This window comes from Phacochoerus africanus, chromosome 13 (assembly GCF_016906955.1).
Source record: "Phacochoerus africanus isolate WHEZ1 chromosome 13, ROS_Pafr_v1, whole genome shotgun sequence".
NCBI lineage: Eukaryota > Metazoa > Chordata > Mammalia > Artiodactyla > Suidae > Phacochoerus > Phacochoerus africanus.
This window is the reverse complement of record NC_062556.1, coordinates 17000802-17023955: the sequence shown is the minus strand read 5'-3', so window position 1 is coordinate 17023955 and position 23154 is coordinate 17000802. Positions and strand designations below refer to the sequence as shown.

General features: G+C 43.6%; 1 protein-coding gene across 1 annotated transcript; it reads right to left on the bottom strand.

The window, feature by feature from the left end:
- Positions 1 to 814: 814 nt before the first annotated feature.
- DLEU7 (deleted in lymphocytic leukemia 7) lies at positions 815 to 19031 on the bottom strand. Its single transcript, XM_047756366.1, is given in 3 exon segments — positions 815 to 2201; positions 18418 to 18456; positions 18458 to 19031. Coding segments are annotated over 3 exon segments (669 nt in total). The 5' UTR covers positions 18881 to 19031; the 3' UTR covers positions 815 to 1994.
- Positions 19032 to 23154: the final 4123 nt, after the last annotated feature.

Sequence of the window (23154 nt, the reverse complement as noted above, 5' to 3'; positions counted from 1 at the left end):
TGTGCAGTATACAAAGATGTCTAGAATAACCCTTGCCCTCAGCAAGCTGACCTTGGTGGCAGGAGTACCACTAGCCATCCTGTAAGGTGGTGTGTGATAAATGCCTGAACAGTAGTACAGAATGTTTTATGTGAGTTCAGAGGAGGACAAGCCCAGGTCCTTCTAGGATGATCTGAGAGGGCTCATGAAGGAAGCGGTGAATAAATCAGGCCTTGGAGGGATGAGTGACGTTTCAGCCGGTCTATGAGCAACACATTGCAAAGTGAGGAAGAAGCACAAGTATGGATAGAAAAGAAAAAATGTTCAATATTCTTGGGGTGAGAGTTTTTTAAAAAACACTTAAAATTTATTGAAAGAGCTATTGATGACAATGGGGAAGGCAGCCTATAATAATAATATGTCTTCAAAGAATCCTGGAGTAATTTTCCTGGGGTGAGACTGAATCATAAAGTACAGTTATCACTCAGAATACAATGCTTCCGAGAAGTGGGAGAATAAAGTGCCAAAGATTGCTCCCAAGAAATGAATGCCTTTCCTTTCTGGCCCACCCATCCTCCTTGTACACACATGCACATGCATAAATACACACCTCCCATCTTTCATGCAAAATTCAGTCTCAGAGTTCTTGTTGTGGTGCAACAGGATCAGTGGCATCTCTGGAGTGCACTGGGACGCAGGTTCCATCCCTGGCCTGGCACAGTGGGTTAAGGATCTGGCGTTGCATCATAGGTTGCAACTGTGGCTTGGATGGGAACTCCATATGCTGTGGGATGACCAAAAAAAAAAAAAAAGGAAAATTCAGTCTCATAAATTTAATCCTCTTCTGTGAAAATGATCAGTTACATCTAAAGAGGAGCAATAAATTTACTTTTTTTATCCTAAGATTGTGGAAGAAAATATGTGTAACAAACTAGGATTAGAATATGTGGGATTAGAAAGGCTTTGATTATTATTAGCACTTAATTTTTAACAGTAGATATAATCTTATCATATAGACACAGTTTATAATTCCTTTAGAAAACATGTGTGTACACTATACCCTTTTTTTCCCCTAAATCTGATGCCATTTCTATTAAAACGTTAAGGGAAAATCAGCCTTTCAATTTACCTTTGGTTCTCAACACAGTCATTGCTAAACAACAGGAAATTTAGTTTTTCTTAAGCATGTGCAGATTGTTGCTGCAAAAAAAGGTCACTCTCTCTCTTCCTGGTTCTAAATGTTTAGGGAAACCTGCCATCATATCCATGCCTTCCTTTTTTTCACAAGAATTTTCTACTTCAGTAGGAGTATTTATAAAGAGTATGAAGAGCTAGATGTTTCCGCATGAGACTTTCATAATACTGTACTTTGTATTTACATATCATATACCCTTGGTACTTCATAGCTCATTATCATTTGAAATTTACAAATCAGTATTTGAAAGCACAAGGTTTAGAAGCAGCTCTTCTCCTGCCCAACAGCAAGCTATTGATGCCAGGATTGGAACTCATAATTACTGACACATGTGGTTGTGGTCCTGAAACATCTAAAGAGCATTCTCATAACAAAAAATGAAGGGCTCAGTAAGTAGAACATATCAATTATCAAATAGCCTATTTATCAAGATAATTTTAAAAACCATGGAGCTTTAATCATACAAATAACTATATTAAGCCTCATACTCATACATTAATATGAGGATAGATTAAGGTGTCATTCAATTAATACTTAATATACAGGTTAACAAATGTATATACAGATATAATCTAATCAGTTCCACAAAGTGGAATATATTTTGATCAAAACACACTTAAAAATGTAAACTGCTGCTTTAAATTTTTTTCACCAATTTGCTATAACTCCAAAGGGTACAGCTGCCACTGGCTAGACTGCTATATATGCTATCAAGCCTCTACTTACTACTGGGAATAAAAATATCCATTGTCTAGGAATTTCAGGTACCCAGTGCTCTTAGCAGTGCTAGCTGTGGCTTTAATTCCAGTATCTTGACCACTCATGTGTCTGGGAGATTCTGTAAGATCTGTCTCAAGGAAGCACAGGCTACCACGTGGACATCCGAAGGAAGACTAGCAAGTGACTGAATCGGCTTCTTGACTATCGTCTTCAAGCACTGGTGGGCAGCATTCAGATCTCTGTCAAACTGCTGTCCTTCAAGTTGTAGAGCCAAATGACTGCAGATGTTTCTAAACTCAACACTGTCCTGAAATGAAAGGCAGACACAAACTAGCAATTAGATAGACTGTGGAGGACGTTTGTTGTGTTTTGTGTACCCTGTTTCCATTCCCTTCTTTTCTGATGACAGGACCTTGATCTTGTTCTCAAAGAACTGCTTTCCTCCATTCTTAGCCTATGCGGCTTGACCAAAGCTGACCCCTCTCCGCAACTCCGGGGACCAGGCTAGTCAGAGCACATCATTCCTCGGCCACTTGGATTGGCCCAGGATGGACAGCTTACCTAAGGCAGGTCCATAAGCCACAGTCCCAGGTTATTTGCTAGACCGGGAAAGAGAAGCTCTGCTTAACCGGAGCTCTTGGAAAACACCCTGCTGCCACAAGGAGAGAATCCAAACAAAAGTGAAGCCAACACACCAAAAAAGGAGAACCAAGAGATTCAGAACAACTGATTCTAATTACATTTTCTGAGCATGTCAATCTAGCTGTACTTGAATAATAAATCCCAGGGTTGTTTAGTTATCTGAATTGATAAATATTTCTTTTTACTTAAGCCATTTGGAGTTGGATTTCTCTTCTTTGTTCTCAAAAGAGCTTTGACGAATACACAAGTAGACTCTGTTCCGGTTGTTCCATATTCACTGTCTTCAAGATTCCAGTACAAGATTTGATATTCAAGGAACATGGTCCCAAGAAATTTTCAATGCCAATTTAGAAAGAAGAGTTCACAGGTGGTTCTAAAGAAAACTAATTTAACTTAATTTAATAGATTTTTAATCCAGAAGTGTTTCACATTCTAAAATCCATTTCATGGAAATGGTACACTGAAATTATTTCACATCAGAGATAATGTTGAATATATTTTTTGATTTAAATACTGTTGATTCACACAACACAGTTTGAACTGCCCAGGTCTACTTACATGCAGGTTTTTCCCAATAAATATGTACTACAGTTCTACGTGATCTACAGTTGATTGAATCCATGGATTTGGAACCATAGATATGGAGGGCCAACTGTAAATTTATGTGCAGATTTTTGACTGCATGGGGGTCGGCACCCCAACCACTCCCATCCTTCAAGATTCCAAATGTACATGGAATGACATCCCCCAGACTTCTGGTTCTGGCAACTTGGCACATGTAGCTTCCCCATAATTCCCTGCTACTAAATTCTAAATAATATAGAACAAACATCCTTTCTGAACTTGCAAAAAAGTAACAGGAATCTCCAAGGGCCAGGAATAAAAGAAAAGTAGATGACTTTAGCTGCCTGCCAGTACCTATCAAGAAAACAAAGTTAGTCTCTCTTGATCTGGGTTTAGGGTGGAAGGTAAAGTTGTCCCTATGAATGTGCAACTGTGAACCTATACTACACAGTAGTTGAAGTTTGTATCTGTAAATATAGATAGATAGATAGGTAGGTAGGTAGGTAGATAGATAGATAGATAGATAGATAGATAGATAGATAGATAGAAAGAATATTCTTGGTACATTCATGCTAAGAAGTTAACTTAAAAATGGGAATTGGTCTGAAATACACATGGCAAAAGCAAACAAAAGCCGATTCCACAGGAACATGTCCACAAACCATGCTCCACAGTAGTGTTCCCATAAAGCTCTCTCAAAGACAAATTCAGAGTCTGGATTTTTTTTTTTTTTTTCCTTTTAAGAGCTGCACCCGCAGCATATGGAAGTTTCCAGGCTAGGGGTCAATTCATGGCAATGTCAGATCACTAACCCACTGAGCAGGCCAGGGATCAAACCCACATCCTCATGGATACTAGTTGGGTTCATTACTGCTAAGCCACAATGGGAACTCCAGAGTGTACAATTTAAAGTAAAATCCATCATGATATAGTGTATGCAATGGAAGGCAGGATTAAACTCCAAGGATTTCAGATATAAACTACAGAATACATTTATATGATTAAAGATATAAAAGAAGAAACCAGAAAAAAAATGTTTTAAGAAAAAGCAGGCTTGAAAAAGAACTCCGTAGCACCTCTAGAAATGAAACTGTCTTGAATAATTAAAAACTCGATGGATAGTTTAATACATCCGAACTGAAGATTAGTAAACTGGATGCTAATTTTGAGCAAATTACTCAGAATGCAAAATAAAAATTAAAATCATGGGAGATATGAATGAGATGTTAAGTGACATGGATGACAGAATGACAGAGTACGACAAACTCAATGCCAGGACAGACAAGAAGGAGAATGTGAGAGAGGCAGTAGTCAAAGGGAAAAATGGGTAAAAATTATCCCAAATTGATTTAAAACGTGAATCCTTAGATTCAGGAAGCAAAACAAGCTTTGAGCAGAAAAAGTTGAATGGGATCCAACTCTAAACACATTAAAGTAAAACTCCTCTTAAAAGCAACAAGAAAGGGAGTTCTCACTGTGGCACAGTGGGTTAAGAATCCAACTTACAGTGGCTTGGGTCTCTACCCAGGCACAGGTTCAATCCCCACCCTAGCGAACTTCCATATTATATAAAAATAGATGGAGTTCAGTCTGGATGGCCAGACAGACAACCAACCTCTAAGCTACAATTGAAGATAGACTAGACTAGAATAGAATAATATCCCCAAATAACTGTCAAGGTACATGTCAGTATATTTTCACTTAAAAGCACAAAAGGAATTACCACAAATAGACCTTTACATCAGATCTTCTTAAAGATAAGATTTAGAAAGAAGAAATTCCACTCAGAGACGTGAGAAGCAACAGTGAACAAGAAACTTAAAAACATGATGTAAATCTAAAGATTTGATTATTCAAAACAGAAATTATAAGAAGTGCCTTGGCCTTTACAAAAGCAAGATGTTTCTAAAATCTTGAGGAGCGGTAGTAGGATGCAGTGGCATTCGAAGACATTGTGTTATTCAAGACCAAGGTGGCAAAACTGATGCCTTTCAGGCCTGTTAAGTATGCATGTGAGAAATGTAAGGATCATCAGTAAAAGGAGAGAAATAGGAGGCCAAGAGGCTGAGGGCCAGACAGAGCAGAGGTGCTGGGCTGCCCCTTCCAGGACAAAGCAAAGTGCCCTGCACGGCCGCCAGGGTGTCCGCCTTCTCCTTCCTGCTGCCCTCTGGAACCATTAAGAATGTCTGAAGATAAAAGTGTGGGAGGTCCTGCATGTGGGAAACCATCCATGGTCTACAGATTTTTTTTTTTAAGTAGAGAAATGACACATAAAATTTAAAAATCAGCAGTATATCAAAATTGATCCTATCAATAGAAGGCAAAAATAGAGAAATATTCAAACAAAAATCAAGGTGATAGAAAGCACCAAATGAAACACTTTTTGAAATACAGTGGTTGCCAGTTGGATTTTCAAAATCTATATGCTGCTTACAAGCAACACATTTAAAACTAAAAACACCCAAGGACTGAAAGTAAAGGAATACTAATAGATATTAAGCAAGGAAAAGCCAAAATAAATCCAGAAAAATCATTATCAAGGATAAAATAAACTGCAGTTAATAAGAAGTGGCGTTCCCTTCATGGCGCAGCAGAAAGGAATCCGACTAGGAACCATGAGGTTGCGGGTTCGATCCCTGGCCTCACTCAGTGGGTTAAAGATCTGGTGTTGCCCTGAGCTGTGGTGTAGGTCGAAGACTTGGCTCAGATTCTGCGTTGCTGTGGCTCGGGCGTAGGGCAGCAGCTACAGCTCCGATTAGACCCCTAGCCTGGGAACCTCCACATGCCGCAGGTGCGGCCCTAGAAAGACAAAAAAAAAAAAAATTCACCAGGAAGATATAACAGTTTTGTACTTGTGTGTGTGTGTAATGTAAGTTCAATTTACATTCAATCCACAGACATAAAGACTGATTTTAACCCATCTTTCTCAGGAACCAATCAAACAACAGGCTGATCGGCCTAGAGAGAAAAGATTGAAAATCTTTTCTAATCATGAGCTTGCACTAGAGATAAGCAAATATATACTATTCCCAAACATCCATAGGATTATGCATGAAAGATAACTTTATTATAATGCCACAGAGTAAATCTCAACTAATATAAAAGCCTGTATCATTCAAATAACAAAACAAATAAGAAATTAATACTATGGAAGATAACCTTCCCAAAATATCTATGACAAATCTACTTCTAAATAATTCATAGATCAGTGAAAATAATAATTGAAATTTTAAAATGCTCTATACTGAACAATTATGAGGAAACTCTACCACAATTTATGGAATGTAGCTTCAGTGAGAAAGGCATAGACTTACATGCTCCTGTAAGTAAAGAATAACCACTGAAAATCTATGCACTAAGAATTAAACTCAGTAACTTAGGAAAAGAAGAATAGACAATCCAAAAGAAAACAAAAAGAACTAAAGTTGAACCAAAGTTTGATCAGGAACTAGTTTTCTTCCTAATTCTGTATAGAAAGAGAAATTATCCTTCTCGCTAATACAAACTCTATCACTTGGGAGAGAAGGACCTGGGTTTCTGGCAAAGTGTTTGTTCGAAAACATCCTCCGAAAAATTAAACAAACATTCAGTTCAGCAAACCAGGATCCGGTGAAGGCGAACGTGCCCCAGTTCCCCACCTCAAGTATTCACAGCCTGCCATCCATCTGGGGTTTTTTCCTCTTTAAAGCATTCTTGCTTGCCTGCCTTTCTGTGTTGCTCCTTTCTGCTCAGAAGGTATCAAGGGGCTACTTAGATAATCTGTCCCTCCGTTTATGGGGTAATCTATATTGCTGGAGCATGTTGCTTGGGAATGAGAAAGAAGGGGAAAGAAATGACTCTGGACTACTTTCCCAAGATCCACATCAAGGGAAATTGTCCGCTTGCTTTATAGAAGTAATCCAACTCTAAGTACAAAGTGGAAGGATCAAAGACAACATGCAAAAGGAAATTTAAAATAGAAGGAACCACTGAAATGTGTGCTATGTGCCTATTAGCCAGTCTGCAAAGGCATTCATCACCCAAAGAAGATTAAAATACCTTTTAAAATATATTTGTGGGCCTAAAAATCTGAAATCAATTTCACATTTACTGTAAAGAATCAAAGAAGGCATCTTTTGGGGAAATTATACATACAATAAAATTCCACTGCAGGGCTGTACTGGTCCCTGAGGCCCTAAGTAAATTTCAGATCTCTGGCGAGCTTTGCAGAGTCTCTTTATTTTACTATTTTAGTACAGTATTTCCATTTAATCCTTTCTCAAATATATTAACAGTCAAAGAAAACAAATTAATAGGAATAGGCTTTCCATGGGACTCTTAAGCCAAAGAAGGGAAAAATAAAACAGGTGGTTGCTTCTCTTCCTTTCTAGAAGGTCTGAAGGCTAACTAGAGATCCAATAATCATGGCTTCCCACCCAACCTCTACTGCAGAAGGTAGGGGCCACCAGTGACAGCCTTAAGGCAAGAGCATATGGAATAGCTCGTGGGCTTTAGGTAGAAACTCACATGATGAACATTGGTGATGATTTCATTTATGGTGCTTTCCACTCAGTGACAGAGTGTATCCTCCCAACAGCTTTTATTTAGCAAGTCCCAGATGCTTTCAGAAATGATGTCATATCCTACATGGTGCTTTGAGTGCTTTGCCAGAATTAGAACACGATGGTGGCTGAGCAATCTAAAAGCAGGTTTTGGAACTGCTAAAGCCTGTGTAATCTCAGACCTTGGGATACGAAGTGTATTGATCTCTGTAGCGGTCCAAATCCATGGCCAGCATTTACATTTTAATGTGAGCTGAGATAATCTTCCATGACCCAGCTCATCTACTGGAATCACGGCCTCAGCCTGTTTGCCTCAGTTTGTAAATCAGTTAAATTTATTTCAATCTCCACTTCATGAAATGACTTCGTTGGATACAAGGCAATAAGACATGGTACCTGATCTCTAAAGAGCTCTTAACTTACTAGGGGAAATGAGACACATACAGTATATCTCCAAAAGTCCAGTGAAATGTGATGAGGGCTCTGGTAAAAATACAAAAGTCCGATCCTGTAGATGAACAGACATTTATAGATCATCATCTAAGCACTGCAGAGCAGAATCCATGCAGAGCTCGTTTGGATGGGCGAATCCCTTCAACAGCATACCTGAAGTGTGGTTGCCCAAAATTTGCTTGGCTACCCTGGAGAAACTCATGTGCATAGGAGGCAGCCCATTAGAAGAGATGGCTCTGGTTTTTAGAACATTTCTGCCTAGTTTTTAGCTGAACTCTGCCCTGCGGTAGGCAGAATAATGGCGTCTCCAAGATGTCCACGTCCTAATCCCCAGGACCTGTGAGTATGTTACCTTACACGGCAAAATGGACTTTATAGGTGTTAGTTGGGAGGGGCGTTACAAAGCCCCTGGGAAGAATAACTCAATCCTTCACAAGTGCCAGAATAGCCATTAAAGCCCTGGTTCTGGAGTTCCCGTCATGGCTCAGTGGAAACGAATGTGACTAGCATCCATGAGGACACAGGTCTGATCCCTGGCCGCACTCAGTGGGTTAAGGATCCAGTACTGTCGTGAGCTGTGGTCTGTGGTGTAGGTCGCAGGTGTGGCTCAGATCCCATGTTGCTGTGACTGCTGGCAGCTGTATCTCTGATTCGACTCTAGCCTGGGAACTTTCATTTGTCTCAGGCACAGCCCTAAAAAGACCAAAAAAAAAAGCCCTGGTTCTGCCTTTTGGGTAGGCCAACTGGGGCCAAGCCATTTTATCTATGGAATATTCAGTTTTCTCTTCTGCAGAATGGGAACAGTAAGAAGCTAAATTAGCTGATGAATATGAAAGCTCTTTGTATTCATCAAGCACTCCATCAAACTGAAGTGATGAATGAAGTGTGCCACAGACAGGAGGTCAGTAAGAAGGAGAAAGAGGAAGGAAGTGGAGAAAAGAAAAGAAAAATACTCTCTACAGAAACTTGTAATCCAATTGGTGAGATAAAACCTATTTAAGGAGTTCCTTTGTGTAACTAAGGAGGACTAAGGATCCAGCATTGTCAGTGCGGTGGCTTGGGTCACTGCTGTGGCAAGGGTTTGATCCCTGGCCCAGGAACTTCCACATGTCACGAGCATGGCCAAAAAAAAAAAAAGGCCTATTTAAATCCTTCAGTAGAAATGTAACACAGAATGAGATGAAGGCTCAAAAAAGTAGCCAAGTTCACGGTGGATCCAAAAGAATGGCTACTATCAGAAAAACTGAAAATTAATTGTGTGGGTAAAGATGTGGAGAAACTGGAACCCTTGTGCAGAGTTGGTAGCAACATAAAATAGTGCAGACACTAAGGAAGATAGTATGGAGCTTCCTCATAAAATTAAAACTAGAACTGTCATAGAACCCAACACTTCCACTTCTGGCTATATATCCAAAAGAATTGAAAGCAGCATCTCAAAACGGTATCTGCACACCCGTATTCCTAGCAGCAGTATTCCCAGCAGCCGAGAGGTGGAAGCAGCTCCAGTATCCATGGACGAGTGAATAGATAAACAAAATGTGGTCTCTACATGGCAATGGAATACTACTCAGCCTCGCAAAGAAAGAAAATTCTAACCCATGCTACAACATTGGTGAACCTTGAGGCCATCATGCTAAATGAAACAGGCCCGTCACAAAAGGACAAAACCTGTTGGATTCCCATTATATGCAGCACCCAGAGTAGGCAGTCTCACAGAAACTGGGGCTGGAGGGAGGAAGGAAATCGGGATTTTGTTTGTTTGTTTAATGGGTATAAGGTTTCCAGATTTGCAAGAGGAAAGCACCACTGAACTATACCCTTAAAATGGTAGATTTTATTTTGTATTTTTTTACTACAATAAAAGAAAGGGTGGTTGAGACCATCCAATTATTGGCAAACTTTTTTTTTTTTTGGCTTTTTTAGGGCAGCACATGTGGCATATGGCAATTCCCATGCTAGGGGTCAAATTGGAGCTGCAGCTGCCCACCAGGGCCACAGCAACATGGGATCCACGTCTGCGACCTACACCACAGCTCACGGGGACACTGAGCAAGGTTAGGGATAGAACCTACATCCTCATGGATGCTAGTTGGGTTCATAACCCCTTGAGCCACAACAGGAACTCTTTTTTTTTTTTTTTTTTGTATTGGCAGTCTTTTAGAAGGGATTGGAAATTTGGGTGAGGTATCAGGGATGTGGTATGTAAGAGGGACGTATAGTGTTTGACTCATAAGGAAAAGAAATATCCCTGCGATTAGAGCAAATGATACCAGCAAAGGTCTGGAGTCAAGTAGGGTCTGGGACTAGGAGGAAACCAGTCTGAAAAGAACAGAGTTTCATGTTGCAGATCAGGATAAGCTATTGCAGAAAGCCTTGAATGCTACAGTAAAGTCTGAAACTTCTGAGCACGGGAGGAACATGGCAAACCATGAAGAACACTGGTCTGGCCTATGAGCCTGAGCACCAGCTAAGCGCCAGGCTCCAAATGAGGCTCCTTAGGCACTTTAGTTTACTCTGTTCTCACAACTATCTATGAATGAGATTGAAATGCAGCTTAGAGAGATTAAGTGATGTCCCTAAATCACACAGCAAGTAAGTGGCAGAGGCAGAATTAACCTTTCTTTCAAAACTCAAATATTCATCAAAGACTCGCCCCCAAATCAGAAACTGGGCCAGATGTCAGGATGACACAGAGAGCAGAGCGTGTCATCCAGTGAAGGAGACAGCCTAGCAAACAAGTACAGAGCTGTGGATGCCATACTGGGGTAACCAGGGACCCCGTGGAAGCAAACTGAGAGACACCCAGCTAGCTTTGGGGGTGGGACAGAAATGTTTCTTTTTTAGTTGTATCCATGCTATTTTTCTTAAGGTTACTAAGTGTCACAAAGCTAAAATTGGCAATGGCCAAATCCAATGAAGACTGTCGTGTTGGTCCTTCTTCTTCCCTGCAATATACTTGAGAGGGCTTGGTTATCTGGAGGGGATTCAAAGCATGGAACTTTCTCTGCCCCATGTAAAGTCAACCTGTGCTTAATTAGAGACCTCCTAGTTGGCACTTTTCCCTCCTCTGCTCTGTTCTCTCCTACCCAGTGGAAGGGAGTTCTCTTGTACTTTTCTGCATTATGCATTCTGTTTATTAGGAATGTGCACATCTGGAATCCTTGAACGACTGAAAATGCACCTGCAAAGTTCAAAAAGGGAAGAAAAGTTAAGCCCGATTTTAGCTTATTGAAAATAAACACTCCTGTCAAAAATGAAGGCTTGAAAGCAAAAAGAATCTGGCAGCAGGAGTCAGTTTCAAAGCTTGTTTTCTGAAACCAACACCAATGGATAATAAAATCAAAAATACAGTATGACTTTAGGGGCTCTAAAATGCAGAAAACCTTTAAACAATATACAAAGAAGGTTTGGGGGTTTTCTTCCTAACCACACCACCTTCAAAATCACTACTAGATCTCCACAAACCATACATCAGTTCACATTCCCTTCACCACTGGCTTCCAAATGAGTGGGTTCTTTCCAAGACAATCATGTCTTGAGCTACAGTCTCCACAAATGTGTTTCTTCTCATAATTTTCCCCTGTCACTCGCCTCGAAGGCCTAACTTCCTCGACAGACTGTTAACGAGCTTTGCCTCGGCTTTCTGTGATGAGGCCTGACCTTAATGAGCTTCGGCCTGGCCCGCACTCCACTCTCCACGAAAGCTTCCCGGGGCTGGACACGACGAAGAAACACAGACCCCTTCCCGAGAGCCAGCGCCATCCTCCACACGGGGCGTGTCCATACAATGGGAGTGTCATTGCCCTGCTTCAGAGGGACGCTGTGAATACCATACTGTCAGGAACCGGATGCCACAAACTGCCCCACCTTCACCTCGCTCATCAACATCTGGCTTCGAAGAGAAATTAGCAGGGCCCCAGAGCAGTCACCCGTCGCCCAAACTCACGTTCGATCTCAAAGAGATATGCAACTGCGTATTCATGAAACACCCAGTGAAGAACCGCAGTATCTGCCAGTCACCGTAAAAAGTCTATCGTCCACAGGAAATTAAACAGTTTTACTTGCGGCGTACCCAGTGTAAACGCTCACCGGGTTCCTTGTGCGTTTGCTTTGGGTACAGTACCATTTTCATTAGAAAAGTCCAGTGAAAAGCACTTTGTGATGGACACAAGCACTTGATTCAGGTACGTTCACAAGGCAAACCCCAAAATTGTAAAATAAAGCATGAAAGCCTTTCCACCGAGGTGTTAAATACAACCAGTTTTGTGTTAGGACCTTCCTGCAATATCTTTCCCAAAATGTTCATTTCAGAAAGCTTATATGTTCTGATTTTCCTATCATTCACCTTATAAGGAATGAAAAAGCTATCACCAAGCTACTTCGAGAGCAGTCACCGGCCTTTGACTAATATAAAAGCACAATTTTGTCTCAAATAAAGAGGAATCCCCTGGCACTGGCCGCTAATAATATAACCACGAAAATTTATTTCTTCAGTAGAAAATTAGTAACTTCTAAGGACACAATTCCTACATTTGCAGAAACTGGCTTCAGTAACTAATGTTCATTTCAAAAGCACCCAGCATCACTGTCTTCGTCTGAGTAACTCAGCACTCACACTTGCAGTCTGCAGAGGGCCTTAGCAGTGACTGCAAAGCCAAAGCCAGTGGTTTTACAACCGCTGCTCTTGCTCTGTAGAATGAGAAAACCAGTGGGGACCATTCACCATGACAGAATTATTGGTACCAGAATTAACTAAGTGAAGTGGGTGAACTCATAGGCAAGTTTTAACTGCGATGGCAGGAAGGTTCTTCTGCCTCCAAAAGCCAGCATCAGCTACAGTTTCCATGAAACTTGCTTCAGAGTAGAACTCTTGGAAACTGCAAATGTTTTTAACTATCAAAGGAAGACAGACCAAACTCAATCAGAGTGACTTCATGATTGGCTTAGGTAATGGTCTCTAGGAGGGTTGATCATTTTTAGCAGTTTTTAGAATTCTAGACTTCCTTCCTTCTGGTCATCCACACATTTCTCTACTCCCTTTGGGTGGCAAGTATTAAAGCATCTTTGCTAATATTACTAGTTTGGCCATGATTTCTTACATTTACCTAGTGCTTTTTTTCACTGTGTAAGGCGAGCATCGTTTAAGGAGACACAAATGACCCAGTGGTGCGGAGTGAATTGTGTTCTGCCAAAATCCCTCTGCTGAAAATCTAAGTTGCAATTTGACTATATTTGAAGACAAGGCTTTTAGAGAGGTAATTAAGGTTAAATTAAGTCATAGAGTGGGGCCCTAATCCTGTAGGATTAATGTCCTTACAAGAATCACTCAGCCATAAAAAAAATAAAAAAATAAAAAAATAAAAGAATGGGAGTTCCCGTCATGGCTCAGTGGTTGATGAATCCGACTGGGAACCATGACGTGGTGGGTTCGATCCCTGGCCTTGCTCAGTGGGCTGGGGATCTGGCGTTGCTGTGACCTGTGGTGTGGGTTGCAGACACAGCTCGGATCCCGTGTTGCTGTGGCTCTGGTGTAGGCCGGTGGCTACAGCTCCGATTCGACCCCTAGCCTGGGAACCTCCATATGCCACAGGAGCGGCCCAAGAAATGACAAAAAGACAAAAAAAAAAAAAAAAGAATGAAATAACGCCATTTTCAGCAACATAGAAATTATCGTACCAAGTGAAGTAAGTCCGACAGTGAAAGACAAACATTATATGATATCACTTATGTGTGGAATCTTAAAGAAAATGATACAGATAAACTTATTTGCAGAACAGAAACAGACTCACAGACTGAAAAACTTATGGTTACCAAAGAGGACAGGTTGGGAGATGGACCGGGGTCTGGGACTGGCATATGCACACTGAGGTATATGGAGTGACCGGCCAGAGAACTCTACCCAATATTCTGTGATAATCTATGTGGGAAAATAATCTGAAAAGGAATAGATGTGTCTACATGGATAACTGAATCACTTTGTTGTACAGTGGAAATTATCACAACCTTATAAATCAACTATACTTCAATAACTTTAACAAATGCACAGAGGAAAGGCCATGTGAGGACACAGTGAGAAGGTGGCAGCCTACAAGCCAAGAAGCGAGCCCTTCCCAGAGGCCACATTTGCTCTTGGACTTCCCGGCCTCCAGAACAGTGAGAAAATAACTGTCTGTAGTTTATGCCACCCGGTCTGTGGCATGTTGTTACGGCAACCCAAGCTGACTAAGATGCTCAGTCTACAACGTGACTGTTGTAGCCCAGGCAGGGTGCAGTGCATAGCATGTAGGACTGTATCCCGTCAACCGTGCACCCTCACGTACTTTATTTCCGTGTGTTGTTCATAACACCCCCAGGAGCCAGCACTGTGATTGGCAGAGTTAGACAAAACCATATTTGAATCATGGGCCCCTACGCCCCAGCTGCAGGATCATCCGCAAAGTTCTATATTCCTCTGAGCTTCAGTTTTCTCTGTAATATAGTTTTATCAAGCTGGTTAACATCATCATCTCCAGCAAATTTGACAAGACAGTTTTGCTAAGCATGTTCTGTCTACCATGAAAAGATTCATGTCATGGTTTTGTTTGGGCATGAGTTTGATAATCTCTAAATGCTCAAAAGGAATATCAAGTGTTGGTTTCTTTAGAAAAAGGGTGAAATATTATAAAGATATCTGTTATCATTGTGGTGAGGGTTTCTCTGCCTTCATGCCTGAAAATTTCACTTCCTTAAAACAGTGATTTGATCAGCAAGTCACCCAGTGGTCACATCTGTAAGTCAGGCATTGGCCATGGACTAAAGCTGACCTCTGGAAAGTGGAGGCTTCCTGGAAGTCTCTTTGGGTCATCCTGTTCTGTTTTTGTCAACAGTCTCAGAAAAGTAAATACACAGTTCCTGGGTCAGAGCTATCAATATTAGGAATGAAATAGTAATAATAATAGGGGTCAGGAAGGGAGTTCTCTTGTGGCACGATGGGTTAAGGATCCCGCATTGTTGCTGCAGCCCCTTGGGTCACTGCTGTGGTGGGGATTCAATCCCTGGCCTGGGAACTTCCATATGCCACAGGCACGGCCAAAAACAATAATAATAATTATAGTCGATAAGACTATTGAGGATTGAGGCATCAATATGTTAATAATAACAATAATAAAAGTTCAAAGGTATTGGACCTTACCATGAGCAGCCATTAGCTGAGACTTTATATACTTTATCCCAGTAACCCTTATAGGTTAAATACCACTGTCCCCACTTTACAGGTGAGAAGACTGAAGCAGAGGAAGGCTTAAAAACTTGCCCAAGAGTCTACAGCAGGAAGTGACAGAGTAAGTTTGAAATGCTCCCTGGGACCTGATCGTTGCCCTGTACTGTGCTGTTCTAGAGAGTCTACCTCCTCTCTGTGGCAAGTAACACGAGGAAAGAGATCTGATGTTGGGGAAATTTCCACACACTTCCAAGTGACATGCAGGCGTGATCTCCTTTAGCACAAATCCTCCTGAAACCATTCTGGTGTATAAAATCAATCTGCATGTTCTTAATTGAAAAATATAGAGAACACTCATCCAAATCATTTGAATTAACACTAGTAATGATGGTGCCACGTCTGTATAGCCAGCCCCCTGGAGAGACAGACTGCTGTGTCCTTGAGTCTAAGTGCTCCATAATCATTACCCTACAAACCAAATGGAGACACTGCCTTTTCTCCAAAGAGCAAACCAAGCAAAATTCCAAGATGTTGGCCAAAAGGCAAATCATCCAAAGAACCCTTTCCCTCTTCTCTCCCTTCTGAAAGCACTGGCTGTTCTCAGGAGCCCTGAAACTCATAACTCCCCTGCAGGTGAATAGCAGGCTCCAGGAGCAAGAAAGTGGAGATTCCTGTTCCTCATGAGGACTCTGGATGCCTCTAGAAACACTGGCATCAGTAATCCAGATGTCTACACGTATGCTCTTGAAAGAGAAGCAAGGGACCAGGATTCAGTGGGGCTGGGCAGGTGAAGGAAGATTTGCGCATATTTATGGACTAAGGAATTGGCAGAGGGGAAGCATTAGAAACTACGAGGAGAGAGAAGAGAATGGATAGAAACAAGTCTGAGGGCAGGTGAAAGATTTGCTCCAGCCCTGAAGAGGAAGAATTTGTTTGGGGGGGGTGAAGGGGGTGGCAACCAAACAATATTTCTTTATCAGACACCAGAGAGAAGATGAGTGGAAATGAAATTTTTTTTTAGGTAGAATGGAAGATATTTGTGTCAGATGGCTTCAATTTTCCCAGAAAAGGAGTGAAAGGGTTGAGGTTTGGATGAACAAGGTTTGGGGAGAGTGGAAAATGTTTAGGACAAAATGTCAAGTAGAGAGGGTTAAAGGATTACCAAGTAGAAGTGGCAGCTGCATTAACCTCAAGTGGCATGATCTGTAGTCCGGAGCAGAGGGCGTCCCTGCTGCTAAGCTGGGTCAGGCCCTCTGACAATGGTCTTCTGACCTGACCTTGCCCTTTGCGATTTATCAGGGTCTTTGCTTCAGTCATTTCAATGGCTCTGTTTTGACTACAAGACAATTCAAGGACTTCAGCTTGACCCACAGGCCTTTTGCCACCTGACCCCACCTAACTCTCTAGCACCCTTTTGATTTGCCTTCTGCCATAGAGAATTAATTTTAGTTCCCCAAAGCCTCAAGCCCTTTCATTGCTTCTGGGCCTTAGATTCCACAGCTCCTCTGAATTGTTTATTTCCCTTTAATGCCTGGAGGTTAAACGTGGTTTTTGTTTTTAAGGTTACCTTCTCCAGGGAGCCTTCCAGGATCGCCTAAGGCAAAACTGATCGCTCAGCCTCTCCTTTTGCCAACTGTCTGTGCGCTATGAGCCTTCCCAACATCATCACATAGCACTTCATATTTCATCAATTCTCAGATGCCCTTTTCTTCACATTACAAAAATCTCTGAAGTGAGGATGTATCTTACTCTCGAGTATGTAACAGCTTAATTGGCAGTGTTTTTTTAAAAATATCTTGGTGGTACAAAAAAAGGTGCATCTTACACTTGAGAGTACTGGTGAGATGCAGCTTCACTCTTTCAACTTTTGAAAGTAAGTGAAGCAGTGCTTAACATCGAGAGGTGGTCTTGTTTCCCTCCCACCATACACATTTAGCGATATGTGGTTTATCAATTGGTGGGAAGGGTATGCCACTGGCATCCACTGGTCGAGGCCAGGGCTGGTGCCAGATATCCCGCAGTGCATAGGACAGCCCCTCCCAGCAACCATCCAATGCCAGATGTCAATAATGTGGAGGCTCATAAACCCCAGACTATTTATTCCAATGTATGATGCTTTATTATATCTGATTTTAAATCAATCTCTTACACTGTATAGTGCAACCTAATATATATCTTTTTTCCCCCCAACCTTGGCTTGTAGAGCAAGATTAGCAACTGTTGAGAAACACTCTAAGGGGTCTTCATTGCCCCTCCCCCATTTCCTTCCACTAGATTCCCCAGGGAAATGAATGAAGCAATGTTCCAGATGAACACTGGAAGGCCAGAAGGTCTCAAAGAGATTTGTGACCTTAAATCAGTTGGTTAATTGCAAGGCCAAGACGGGCTCCCAGACCCCCAGGTTTCCACCATCCCCCTCAGCCTGGGAGGCAGCTGCTCTGCTCCCCGCCTAAATTGGCCACCACAGCTTGGTACCTTAAGAGGAAACTCTGCCCTACAAATACGAGCTGCATGACTTAGCAGGAGTTTAGCCTGAGTATTCACGCTTCAACACCCGGGACCCACCCCACTCTCAGGCTACTTTATGAGAATTTAGGTTGACTCGGTAAGGCCCCTGAGCCCTGTAGAGAATTGGATTTATGCAAAAATAACTGCCATTCATAAGTGTGAAGGAACTTTAAATAAATATAGGTGATTTCATCATACAAAAGTCAGAGGGAACTTAATACGCAAAAAGCTCTGGAGGAACCGTGATGACTGTGGAAAGGGAGTAGGAGGAGCTTCCTCCATCCCTGGAAGCTGCACGTGTGTAAAGGGCCTTCAGCTGGAGCAGGAAGCTGATTTGCGTGAGAGGGGAACGAGTTCCAGAAAAAGGTTTGGGCCAGGCCTTTCTTCATCTCTGTTCTGCTGCCAGGTGGGCCCCAGGTGGGCCCTGAGTTCCCTGCCCCACGGACAGGCCTAATCCCCAGAGTGTCACCTCCCTCCTTTCCACTCCGGGAGGGGAAAGTCGCGGGGCGCGGGGGGAGCTCGACTTTGCATCCTGCCCCTCGGCCCGCTCCCCCACCCCCACCCCACCCCACCCCGCTGGGGCTCGTGCGCCGAGGGAAGCTGAAGGCCAGGCTCACCTTCAGGTGGATGGGGAAGGACCGCTCCTGCTGGAGGGGGGGCCAGCAGCGTCTGCTCCACGCTGACCAGCCCCGAGGTCGAGTCCGCTACGCGGGCCAGCGCGCAGCGCATCGCCCTCCCGGCCAGGGTGCAGGCAGGCCCGCGGCCCCGGGGCAAGGGCAGCAGTTTCCTGCCCCCCTCGGCGCCTCGCATCACTTCCGCCTCGGGGGAGCTCGCCTGAGCCCAGGAACCCCCATTCCTGGCGCCCCTGCCCCCGCTCTCCTCCTCGCACCCGGGCCCCAGCCGGGCCAGCCGTGAGCCTGAGCGACAGGCTGGGGCGGTGGACACGCAGTCCAGGTCGTGCGAGCCTTCGGGAGCGCCTGGAGCATCGCCCCAGCCCCACTCTTGCTGCAGCAGCTGCAGGGTGTGCAGAGCTACCATTTGGTGGCTGATGGATGCCGCTAAGGGCGCGGGGCTCGCCATAGCCTCGCCGGCAGCTCGCCGTGCTCCGCGGGCAGGTGCAGCAGCCAGCGAAGGAGGCCGGGGGCGTTTGGGGTCGCCAAGGTCACTTTTCGTAACCCGCCACTCCTCCGCCTCCTTGCCTCTCGGCGTGTGGGGCCAGCCTCGCCTCCTGCCCGCAGTCAGTGACCCGCGCTGGCCCCTACATTCACTTCAAGTGAGAAAGGGCTTTTTCCGGACTCGAGGCTGCCTAAGGCGCTGCTCCCCGTGCCCTTGAAAATAAGCCAAATGCTGAGCTCTGGCTCATCCTCCTCGCCAGGGCTTTGCTGGGACAACTTGCCGATACATCTATCAGCAGGGATACCCCTCCTCCAGTCTCCTTTGAAGGATGCCTGCCAGTGACTGTTGCTGTCTTGGGGGCTGGTGATTGGGGGCGCGGGTGAAAGACCCACCAGGAAACGGAGAGTGTGCAGAGTCAGAGAAAAGCTCACAAAAGGAAGACTATGCCTGATCCATTCTCCCTCCCGTTCCCAACCCTAGGGGAATTTTCAGGAACTTCGCGGAGTAACGTTCACAGCTCCTGTCCCTGACACAAAAGGAGACTTGTGTATTTTCTCTGCTTTGCTCCAAGCCACATATGTCGGGAGGGTCTGACTGCCCAGGCGGAAAGCGGAAATCGCAGTGGGGCCCAGCCCAGCCTGCTCCTGAAGGGCTTGGGGAGCAAAGGCCTGGCACTGCCCGGGTGAGGGGCCTAAATGTTTTTTTGTGAAACTCCCGAAGGACTTAAGCAGCAGAGTTTGAAGCTAAATCCCTTTACAAGCCCTGAACCCAGGGACAGCTGTGCAAATAGTTGCTGGTTTTAATTAAACCTAACTTTGCTACTTTCTTGACTTAGGGAAAAGGACTGGCAAATTTATGCTTTGATAGATTGGAAACTGTTGGTGTGTGATTACACTTGAAAAAAACAGACATTCGAGGGGAATGGTGTGGAGGACTAGCCCGGAGCAGCATGGGTTCCGCCTTTTTTCCTGCCTGGGAAACCATTTAGATAAGCCCACAACAAAGTAAAGCAGGGGTGCAGGCCCATGGCAGAGAAATAGACCCTTGCGTGCCAGAGGATGGATTTCATTCTTCCTTTAGAAGGGAAAGTCGGCCCTTGGTGCTGTGAAGTCAGATCTGGGGGGGGGGGGGGGCCTTGCGGGGGAAAGCTACTCCAGTGAGTCCATTAATCTAGAAGTGCAGTCATCAGAGATACGGGGAGGGATTTGGGGTCCTTTAAGGTTTCTTTAACTCTGGGATAATATGACTCAATATAATCCTCCCAGCTCTCCAGTGAAGGTTCCTTCTCTTTCTCAGTGTTTTCTTCGCCTATGAAAACAAATCTGAATGCCAAGGTAAAGAAAACCTTTCTTAAACAAAAACAAGTATGTTCACACTAATTATAACTAAGTAAAAATGCATGTCTGTGCATTGACAGAAAGGAAATTACTTTGGAGGGAAGTAGTTTAATGTTGATTAGATTCTCTTGATGAAGTTACTTCAGTTCATAATGAAAAGGAGAGAAGTTCTTCTTTATGTGTGTATGTGTTTTTTCATCCTTAACCACTGAAATACCTTAGGTTCAGCAGAGACTAGCTAGGAATAGCAAAAACTAATCCCTAATTTTCACAGAGCATGTCACATCTCCAGGGCTGCTCCCCTTTCCAGATACGCAGGAAATCTTAGAGGGCCAACTCTTCCACTATCAAATGACTGACTGCAAAAGCTTCTTGACAGATGGAATTCCAGCCAGCTGCAGAATGGAAATCACTAGATGCAGGCTGACCTGAGGCCCCACTGTTCTACATACCAGGCTGACTCTGAGAGCCACGAGACTAACTGAACTGCAGGAGGTAAGAGAGAAGGGGGGGCCAGAAAACCGCGGGGCTTATGGGATGGTACATGAGGCTTCAATGGCTGCCCAGGTTTTCTAGCATCCTTTAGAGAGCTCTCGTGCAACTCAAGGCTTTGTCTTGGCCAGGGCAACCTTTTCCTTTTCCATGACCTTGAAATGGCTGATATTCCAAAGCTGGCGATATGAGGCCCTAACTGAGGGGAAGTATCCCTAGGCTACTGAAATGAGTCAGTAGGATGGCAGAGCTGCCTTTGATCTAAAATGCTTCTAATGTTTATGCTGGGCTACCAGACCAGGTAATGAATTATATACTACCTGCTTACGATACTGACAGTCTGAGGCCACTGGATACTAACAGGCACACTCAATAAAGCTCTGGACACCTGATATTTTTGCCTCACAGTATCTATTTCAATATTTTGCAGAAACTGTATCCTAATTTCCCAATAGGTATTCCTCCTCCTCTTTGCTCAGTCCATGTGATCAGGTGGGATGAACCCGTTCCATGGCAGAAGTGAACCGGAGCTCTTGGCTGAGCCCAATCGCACATCATGTTCCCATTGTGAATGGTCAGGAATGGAGCCATTGACAGGATCATTTATGGTGTTTTCAGCTTAATGTACTGTATGAGAGAAAATAAGGGAACTAGAGGAGAACGTAGGCCAAAAGGTGAACTCCCTTTTAATAAAACTTCACATACAATAGTTTAATCAGTAAGAATAGGTTATTGTCTCAGATCATAGTCTTAAGGTAGGATGGCTCCAGGGTTGGTTGATCTTCAGGATATCAGCTCTCCAGAGATGCTCCTCTTCCCAGAAACGGTGAAATCCAACTTCATGAAGCTAACACTCCTGCCGTCAGATGGCTGACTGCAGTGACCCTGTGTGTATACGAAACTAAGACGGTGTAAGTTCTGGAGATTCTGCAGCCGTCTTGTGAGTCTGAAGGGAGAGCCTGCCTATGAATGAGCCACCATGAAGAGAGAAAAGCCGAGAGACCTATAGAGAGAAACCAGTGGTCTCACCGCACATCTGAGCCCCACATTGAGCAGCATAAGAAGACAGCCCCATCTCTGAGCTTTTCAGTTATACAAACCACCAAAATCTCTTTTTGTTTGTGTTTGTACTTGACATTGAATTTATAGCCTCTTGCAGCAGAAAGGTGCAATTTCAGCAAACTGTTTGGCATACGTTGTAGGATAGATAAGTTAATGGAGTGACCTATGATCTAGTGCCCCCGCCCCAGGCAAAATACCGCTAAAAAGGGACCGCTAATAAAGGTCCCTCCAGACATGTCCAGCATTGCTTCTGTCATTACCTCATCTTTCTACTACCTCAGCAGTCATGGGAAAAGCTCTTCGAGCCCCTCTGGCCTTTCCTTTCCTGACGGGAGCATTAGAAAATGACTGGAGACATTCATGATTCTAGGTGATATGGGATGGAAAAAGGAAGAGTCTAGGAAAGGCAGGGAAGTGAGAAGCAGTTTTCTGCCTGTGAATAGACACGGTAAGGTGTTGTTAAATAAACGAGTATTCTGGAGCATCTATTAATCCCAAGGGTCTTTGCCCACATGAGCAAAAGAGATGAGCCCCTGTGTGGAATCGCAAAGAAGCCAGGCACAGTGGAAGAGAAGGGAGCTGGAAGAAGGGGCAGCTGTGTGGAGCCTTTCTCAAAGGCCTTGGCAGAGCCCAGATACATTTGAGCCCTCCTTATATACTTTGGCAGTTTTCTCCAGAAGGGATCCAAGAAAATTCCAGAAATGGAGCTGTTAACCTTCAACACACCCTGGTGAAGTTCATAGGTGGGGGTAAAACAAAACATGTCCAAAGAGACCAAAGAGTTATTATTCTTGAATGAAAATTATGACTGAGGAGAAACAGATGCTGAAGAGATATACCAAGATATGAAAATGTGCTGTAAAAGAAGACAATGGAACTAGGGGAAAATGGAAGCCCAAAGAAGAAAAAGCAAAAAAGATCAAATTCCCTTTTTAAACACACAATTGTAATGTTTGAGTGTGCCAAGTCATAAAAATGCACATGCAATTCTAACTCTGGCCTAAACATTTGACTTTCAGAGAAAAAAAAAAATTGCAATCCTGCCACAAAACCTCTCAATTGCCAAAAACAATTGTTTACATAGGGCAGTGTGTTTTGAGGACATCACATATGTGGTGCCTGCCCAGACCCTGTTAAGCTGGTAAAGCTAAGTGAAGCTTGGTAACACTAAGTGGAGACAAGAAAGGAAGTCTAGTAAAGAGAGAGGAGGGAGTTCCCATTGTGGCTCAGTGGTTAATGAATCTGACTAGGAACCATGAGGTTGCGGGTTCGGTCCCTGCCCTTGCTCAGTGGGTTAACGATCCGGTGTTGCCATGAGCTGTGGTGTAGGTCGCAGACGCGGCTCGG